The 8,877-nt window shown below is 47.9% G+C and overlaps 1 protein-coding gene across 1 annotated transcript; it reads left to right on the top strand.

Moving 5' to 3' along the window:
* The first annotated feature begins 4,468 nt into the window (after nt 1-4,468).
* On the top strand, nt 4,469-8,359 carry LOC118082567 (uncharacterized). Its single transcript, XM_035110265.3, has 2 exons — nt 4,469-5,058; nt 7,036-8,359. Exons 1-2 carry the CDS (start codon nt 4,543-4,545, stop codon nt 7,168-7,170), a joined length of 651 nt encoding a protein of 216 aa, XP_034966156.3. The 5' UTR covers nt 4,469-4,542; the 3' UTR covers nt 7,171-8,359.
* Nucleotides 8,360-8,877: the final 518 nt, after the last annotated feature.

An 8,877-nucleotide genomic window follows, 5' to 3' on the forward strand; every position in this document is an offset into this window, starting at 1 on the left:
CGCTGCCTCAGGATTACAATTACTGCTTAAGCTAGTATCCCTCTGTATTAGAATTACTGTTTTATATCTCAGAACCTTTAATTATCAGGACTACTACTTTTGCATAGAATTCTCTGTATTAGAGATGTCTCCTGTAAAAGGAAATGCTGCATAACCTGTGCATGACCCCAGCTGACCTGAACCTTGCCCCATTGCCATCCTGATTCAAAAGACACACATGGACAAAGATGGATTAACTGGGACAGTTTATTCAAACCTCCAGAAGTGTCACCTTTTACATAATCCCAGGGATCATCCTTGCGTGACCTGGGGGAAAACACCTGCCGGATGGACCCCAACCCCTCGGCAATTGCCAGGAACGGCTCCACCTCAACTCCCATCTAGACTGATCAAACAAAGGGAAACCCATCAACAACGGGAGGAGAGTGATTGACATCTCACCATATGAAGAAATATTCGTCTCTGCACCCAGTTAATCCCATCACCACCCATCCTCCTTGTCCTTCCCCTCCCTCCCAGTAAAGGGATTTTCACGTGGGGACAGGAGGGTATAAGAGGGAGGTTCACCATTTCCCGAGGTTCCTTCCTACATTCTTTGAGGCAGGGACCCTACAGCTGTAGTTCTTTCTTTTCTGTAATAAAAGGATCAGTTTGTTTTCCTGACAGCATCATGTGGTCTCTGTCATTTCCCGGCGGAGCTGAACTTAGAGCAAATTTTGGAGCTTCTGACCCGCGTCTGTCCTTCCTAAAAGGCAACGCATTTTGGGGTTCATTTTTCATAACAGTTAAGTCCCATCAACATCCCACTTTACATTAAACTAATTCACTGTGAGACACCAGCATTGGAAAATCCGGTCAGCAATATTTTTAAGTGACAAAGTATAACACAAGGCAGCCATTTCTAGCTTCCCCAGAATTGTGAAAGAAACTGCATCCATTCACATTAATTCCTTCCCCAGATTCTTATTTGAACTGTCTGAAGGTTATTTCAATACTTTAGAAACAGCCTTTACATTTAAAAAAAAGCTTGTTGAATGGTTTAAGGCATCTTTCTATTACAAAATGCAAAAACTTTTGAGCCAGAATGAAATGGAACTACTGAAACATAATCTGAACCAAATATTTTAGTCTCCGGCCCCTTCTTTCTGTGTGTCAGAGTTATGCCTACTCTGCCGATCTGTCAATGCCTTTTCGTCAATTGATGATCACCATGGGCGGAGTGTGCGATGAGTTGATTTTTATACTAAAAATTGTTATTATAAATCAACATATAAACACTATTGTGACTGTGCTTAGACCTGATGTTCGCTGTGGCCTCACTAATCCCTACTTAACCTCATTCATTTTCTCTTTAAGAGCAAAACTCCACGAGATTTGTTCAAGGACCCTGGATTATGTCTCCTCTGTCAGACTATAGCACTCACAGAGGATTAATGATTAAAAACTTCCCAGTCATCTCCAAGCCACAGCAGCTGTACAATGCCGTAAAAAAAAACCACCTTTACTATTCCTGATTTGGATTTCTCTGTGCAGAGTGCCATTGTCATTGGCTCATCCTGAGATGGAAGAGTAGTACAGTTCAGAAAGCATAGGGTTGACTATGTAATGCAAGCACCCCCAGAGCTATTGTCACTATGTCACAGCTTGTCAGATGCTATGCCACTCAGTCTTTAATCTTCTTGACCTTTCCCCTCCCAATTGACCGTTAGGCCCCATAATGGGAATTGCTTTGTTTCTGTCTTGTGGTTGTTTTTCTCTCTAATGTACAGAAAATTGAATTTGCGTATCCACTGAGGACAGAAGAATTGCAATGCATTCTCCTTAGTTCCAGGTACTGTATAATGAAAATGCGTGGAATCATGAGAGTGAGACACATCTCCAGAATATTCCTTTTCAGCTCTGCTCTGCTTTGCACACTTAAGGCACTGCTGCTAAGATTCCAACCAGCCGTGGCTGAAAGAGCTGTGTCACTCACTGCCATTAGTGGCTCAGCAAGCACTATCCTGGGATTAGCCAAAGTAGGGTGTCCTCTACATGTTGCTGGACTCAAAGTCCCATCAGCCCCAGCCTGGATGGCCAACAGTCAGGAATAATGGGAGTTTTTGTTGATTTTAAGGTGGGTTTTTTTAAATTATAATTTCTTTGTGCAAACATAAAACATGCCAAGACTAACAAAAATGGGTGAATAGTGGGTTAATGCAAAACATTTTATTTTACAGTACAAAATAATGAAGTAATGACACTAAAGCAGTTCAAAGGAGTATTCAGTCAATCAATTTGGAAAACACAGAATAATAGGAGATAACTAAAGAATATTGCCCGCTTATCTCTGCCATATTGCAGTATGTGTTGTAGCTGCATCGCATCCCTGTCTTGTTTCATTTGTATAAGTAATAAATTCATACCACACAAGTATGTTTTCTCTGCCACCTTCAATTCTTGTGACAATTTTTTCCATTGTGGCTGTTTGCCAGACTATATTATACCAGCGATCTATATTCAATAATTGTAGGGCTGCCTTACGACTGGAATTTCCCAGACATATCCTGGATTCATCATGTCAAAAATAGCATCCCGGCGGAATTTTCTAAAATTGGCAAATTGTCCGAAAAAAACTGGGTGTATGACAACCTGTGCCGGAAGTGTTGAAGAGGACCCTCCTGCTCCCACCCAGGATGCTGGTGCCCACCCATCGGGGGCAAGGCGCATTGGGTTGGGTGCTCTCCACCCTCCGCTCGCCCAGCCATCAACCCCGACGAACAGTTGTGCCACAGCCAGGGGCTCCACTCCTGGGTCAAGCATGACAAATGAAGTGCTGTGGAGCATTGTGGGGCAGCACTTTCTGTGCTGTGCTCGCTGTGACCTGAAAGAGTGTGGGCTGAAGTTAGCCCAGGTCCAGATTTCCTTCAACGGAGGCAGCTTTGCTGCTGCTGCCTCTATCTAGTCACCGCTGCCATTAAAGGAGCGGGCAAGGCAGGAGTGCAAGCGCGGGTGGCTCCATGTGCTGCCTTGCAAATGGCCCCCTTTTCTCTGGGGGGGGGCACATTGACCATGCCTCCTGGGGGATCCTGGCCACGTCATTGCCAGCTAGCCAATCGGGTGGCTGGGGGGCATGGCTGGTGTGCCCCCCCTAGCTTTGGTCCTGGGCACGCCCATGGCCCTGAAGTACGTGACCTGCCGATCATGGTTGGCATTTGAGAGTGATTTGAGAGTCCTTGACCAGAGTTACAAAATGGCGTTGGAATGAAGGGAATCGGTAAAGACAGAAAATTTCTACGATTTTCTAAACATTTGAGGCTTTTCTAATACCATAGCTGCCAAGTTTCCCCTTTTCTCGCGAGGAAGCCTATTCAGCATAATGGAATTTCTCTTAAAAAAAGGGAGAACTTGACAGCTATGTCTAATACAGACCGCTTTACTCGGAAACGAGGTGGGTTGGCCTCGATACAATGTATCCAGTTCTAATTCGATTATCAAGATAGCAAGGTTTCGAATAGACTTCAGTCCATTGTTCTCCTGTCAGTACGTCGTCAGTGGTTAATCAAGAAGCGTGCAGAGCTCGGCCTGAGCTAGATACTGCAGAGCTGTTGCATTGCGCTGATTGGATAGAGCGCGGCTCTATTCAAATACGTTGTTCATTCATAGAATACACAGAAGCGCGAACTGGGCGTAGCGAAGGGAAAACAATCATTATTTCGGGTTTGCTTCGGGATTTACTGTAGTGTGGTGCTTGTGAAACAAAGTGGTGGAGCAAAAGGAGACATGTCCGGAGGGAGGTCCCCTTCAGGGCATCGCTCCGTTCTCTACGTGGTTTACTCAGAGGGAGACTTTACACAGGCACCCCCCTCCTTTTCCGTAAAATTCCTGACTCCTTGATCTTCACTCAGCCTTCCTTCTCCGGAAGGCGTGTTGTGCCATTTTGTGATTCATCTCAGGAGCCAAAATGTCTTGGGACAGCTCTGTATCAATACGTGAAAAGGCTTTTTGAAATTGGGAGGTAACCTGACTCCCCTAAATTTTTCTGGGATATGGGTCACAGCCCTTTCTATCTTTCATCAGTCAATCAATCAATAAAAAATCAGCACAAAGTGGCTTAAACTCAATAAATGTACATTTATTGCAGAAGAGCTCTGAGGAGATGTTGTTGTTGTTGTTGTTTAGTCGTTTAGTCGTGTCCGACTCTTCGTGACCCCATGGACCAGAGCACGCCAGCCACTCCTGTCTTGCACTGCCTCCCGCAGTTTGGTCAAACTCATGAGGAGATGTATCAGATGGCATTCACCCCGCTGAAAATCTGCCGCAGGTGCCTCGTAAGTCGAAATCTTGGCTTGTTCGTTGTTGGTCTTTTCTCAGCTTCTATTGGACTAACTTCCTGCCTTTCTCTCCAATATTAACCAATCCCTGCAGGGAATAGGGAAAGTCATAGCAAAACCTCCCTCCCGCTCCCCCACCCCTCGCCGCCCATTGACAATTTTCTTCTTTAACGCGTCGAGATTCCTACTTCTCGCCTAGGCGCCTCCCCTCTCCATCCGATTGGCTGTGATGATTCAAACGGCGGCGTCCGAGGAGCGGATTGGTGGGCGGGGGCTTGAGACCGGGCACGCAGCGAGAATTCAAACGGAGGAGACGAGGATTGTATCAAGGGTCGCCGGTGCCATGAGGCGTTCCAGGAGAAAACCCTCCAACCCTCCTTCCCGGAGGGCCCCCTCCACCCCTCCCTCCGGCAGGGGGAGACGCCCCTCCACCCCTCCTTCCCGGGGGTCCCCCTCGACCCCTTCCTCCGGCCCGGGGAGACACCCCGGCACATCTCCGCGCAGGGGGCGGTCGCCTCAAGCCTCTCCCCGCCGGGCGCCACCCGCAGAACAGGCACGGCGTCCCCGTAGGCGAAGGTACCGACCTGGCCAGCGAGCCATGCTGGAGATTCGGAAGTACCAAAAGTCCACCAGCTTGCTCATCCCGAAGCTGCCCTTTGCCCGCATGGTGCGTGAGGTCTGCCTAGATTTCACCCGGGGGGTTGACGTGCTATGGCAGGGAACGGCCTTGCTTGCTTTGCAGGAGGTAAGTGCTGAGATGTGGGGGTGGGGGGCCCGGCTGGCTGCCTTCTTGCTGGCCTGCGTCTCGATCTCCTTCCTGCAGGTTGTGATGAAACTGTGCCATTTGCATGAGAACAGAAGGCCCCCTTCCCTCATGCCACTGCAGCCCCACAGCCGACCCTCCCTGCGGACTGTGGGCAAAGGGAGCTGGCCCTACTTTTGCATTTTTAAACCCTGGAAAGGATTTAGGGCAGCCCCCCCCCTGCAGACACTTGGTAGTTGTTTTGTGGGGGGGGCAGAATTGTGGGGCTGGCTGTAGTAACCTGAGGGTATGAGCCCCATTTCCTTCCCCCATGGAATTGGGGGGGGGGACAGCCGGAAGGGTCCTGATGATGGGAGTGGATTTGCTAAACCAGGATGTGGTAACCTGTGACCCCAAAGAGTCCCACTGCCATCAACCTCAGCTAGCGTCATTAAAATGACCTACCACCCTTCAGCTGAAGATCACAGGGTGGTTAGCAACATAAAAACACAAAATATATGACAGAATAATAGAAAAGGATTACCCACCCACCCCCAATCTAACAAGGTTTGGTTAATCAGCCAAAGGCCTGGTTGAAGAGGAATGTTTTTGCCTGGTGCCTAAAAATATGTAATGAAAATGCTATATAACTGAGGCCACCTGAGGCCAAAGCGATAGCAAAGGATCCCTCCCCAAACTCCCTCCCCCCAATAATATTTATTGATTTTCTAACATTACACATTTCACAAAAACATTAAGAAAACAATATCAATCTAACATTTTAATTAACATTGTAGACTTCCTCGATTCCCCTCACACTGGGTTCATTTTTAACTCCAAATTAAGCAATTTTCATTTATTATCTTAAATCATTCTAGCACATTTTTTTCATTATCTCACAACTATTTCTATTCTTAAAAGCATCAACTATCTTCCACCCATAATTCATCTTAATCCAAATCTCAATTTATTTTCCCATCCATCTATCCTTTATTTCTCCCCTTAGCCTCAAATTTATACCCAAAAATTTTCCATACATTCAAATATTATTTCTTTTATCATTTGTTGTTGTTTAGTCGTGTCCGACTCTTCGTGACCCCTCTTTTATCATAATAACATTTAAACACTTAAATCTAACAGCCCCCCCCCTCCCCTGGACTCAGGGTCTCCCAGATGAATCAGCCAGTTCCATAGGTCGTTCCATTTTCGGGCCATCTTGATCAGTCAGTAAATAACATCCATTATTACTCCTCACCCCACTCCCGCTCTTTCACCACCTATCCACCACTCTCCCTTCTTCGTCCCCTGCTGCCTCCTCAATTTCCTAGCTGTTGCACAATACTATCCAACTACATTTCCACTTTCCAACCCTATCTCAATTTTGGTATCCCTTTAAGTTCTGGCCCCAGCATGGATCCTGTCCTCCCTCTCTCACTGGGAGGGCATTATTCCATGCTGGTTCTTCCTTGAAGGCTCCTTGAATCAAGCATGAGTCCTGTTCCCCCGGATCCCTCCCCAAACTGATGCCCAAGTTTGGTGCTGCCTTTTGTGCCGCCACCGCCCCCCCCAAACCTGAATAATTATCACACAAACCAGGAACACAAGTAAATTGCCCCGATTGTCCAATGAGCTGTGTAACACCATCAAGGGCAGGTAGCCTCCCCCCCCATCCTCTAGTCTAGGGAACCACCCGCTTAACACTTGGATCAGTCTTCATCTGGATTGCGCTTCAGTTTGTTGGCTCTCATTCAGTCCATTACTGGGGCAAGACGACGGTCCAGCGCACGCACTGCCTCACCGGCAGATGTGGAGGAGTGGCATGTGCCGTTGGCCTGTTGTGGACAATGTGCTCCAAATCTCAGCAGTTTCATGTAGATGTTAAACAGCATTTGGGGGGGGAAATTGGGGCTCCGCCAACTGTCTGCACCCTTCACACTTGCTCTCTCTTCTCTTCCCATCCTCCTCTGCTCTCCCTTCAAGGCCACCGAAGCGTTTCTCGTCTACCTGTTGGAAGATGCCTACCTCTGTACCATCCATGGCAAGCGGGTCACCCTCCAACCCAAGGACATCCATTTGGCTCGGCGGATCCGGGGCATCCAGGGCGGCTTGGGCTAGCTTCCTGCCTCCAGGGGAGCAGTGAAAAGGCAATCGGGAGCATCCCAGAAACTGCAATGCGCTCAGGGACCTTCAGGCTGGGAGCAGCTGGCCTGGGCCTAAGAACCCCTGTGAGGGGGACAGCGTGGCCTCGGCTCTTTGCCTCCCTCCTTTTTTCTGCCTGCTTCCTGCCCCAACTCTTCCCTGAGGTTACTTAATGTGGGGTGTGTTGTGGTGGGAGTGTTGCGGCAGGGGGGGGAGGGGCAGAATAAGAAAGGGGCCCTGTTCAGCTCCAAGTGAATTGCTTCTAAAGCCCTGTTTTGACTCCCGCGAGGGAGACGTTTGACCTGTGACCCCCTCCAGATGTTGCGCAGCTGCCGTCGGCCCTGACCATTGGTGGTGCTGGCTGGAGCTGATGGCCGTGGGCAGCCACAAGTTCCCCCCTCCTTGCTTTTAAAATCTCATGGAAATTGAGTGGAGTTTTGCCAAAGTTGCTCTCACAATTTTTACTTAGGCCTCACCGGCACTGTGTGTTTAAAGCAGTAAAATGCCGCTTTTAACTAGCCCCCCAAGAGACTCGGGAGCTGTAGTTTAGGGGTGCTGAGGGTTGTTAGTAGTTTGGAGTTTGCTTAATTTTTTAAACATGAAGTTTTATCTTAACTGTTCTTGCTGCCAGTGGATCTCCCCTCTACTCGCTGCCATGCTTGCCCCACCACTGCAATTGGATGCTGTAGCATGGCTCTTGTCAACCTGGGCCTCTGCGGACATTTTGGACTAAAGCTCTCATGCGCCCAAAACCTCTGAAGGGCCTCAGGCCAGCGCCTTCCATGTCCTGCTGATATTCTGCCATCCATTTTATCTCTTCCCGCCTTATTCTCTCATTTCACATCAGAAACGAGAACGTCATTGGAGGGGAGGAGGAAATGCTTTATCTCCAGCCGGACATGGAGGGAAAGCAAGTTCGCCTCAGGCCTGATCCCTGCCAAAAACAAGGGAATGAAAAATCCTGTCAGAAACCAGAGCGAATACACACAGGTCCTTTTCTAAACCAACAGTGAATTCCCGGGCACCAGAGCAGGGATGGAGGGAGAGACGCATAATGAGTGAACCTGTTTTTGTTTTTAAACGTTGCGAGATGTTTTCCATCAAAGTATGAATAAAGCGGGTGTGGACGCTTGTTAATAAATAAATTGAAATCTTGTTCACAAAACTAGATGGTTTGACTGCTGCATGGGATGTATATTCACCAGTACTGAGCGCTTGACTGCTATCAGCTTCGTGATAGATTTTCTACATGCATGCATTAGGTAACATCACATCCCAAGCATGCAGCTGTTTGATTGCCAAAGAACTATATAATGCTTTGGCAAACACAAATGACACTGGCGCTGGGAGAGTAGTGTTTGATGTGAACAGGCACGTCTGATTGCTAGACATTAAGCCATTTCATTCTACTTAGTTCAGGAAGCTGTTGTGACTCTTCATCAAACTGGTTGTTGTCATTTCTGGATGAGCTGTGCAATGAATTTTCATGTCCAGCTGAGAAATAATCTCTGCAATCTGATGCCGACAGAACTTCATTCCAATTGATGCAGGCTGGGGGAGGGGTTATGCAGGGTGCATGGAGCACAGAGTTTAGCTTTTCAAGAATTCCGGGTTCTAGGTATCAATGCAGGAGCATCTGCCCAATCACTGACTCTTTAACTCTCCCAAGTGCATCTGTTAACG

Source organism: Zootoca vivipara, chromosome 3, assembly GCF_965207765.1.
Source record: "Zootoca vivipara chromosome 3, rZooViv2.hap1.1, whole genome shotgun sequence".
Taxonomy (NCBI): Eukaryota; Metazoa; Chordata; class Lepidosauria; order Squamata; family Lacertidae; genus Zootoca; species Zootoca vivipara.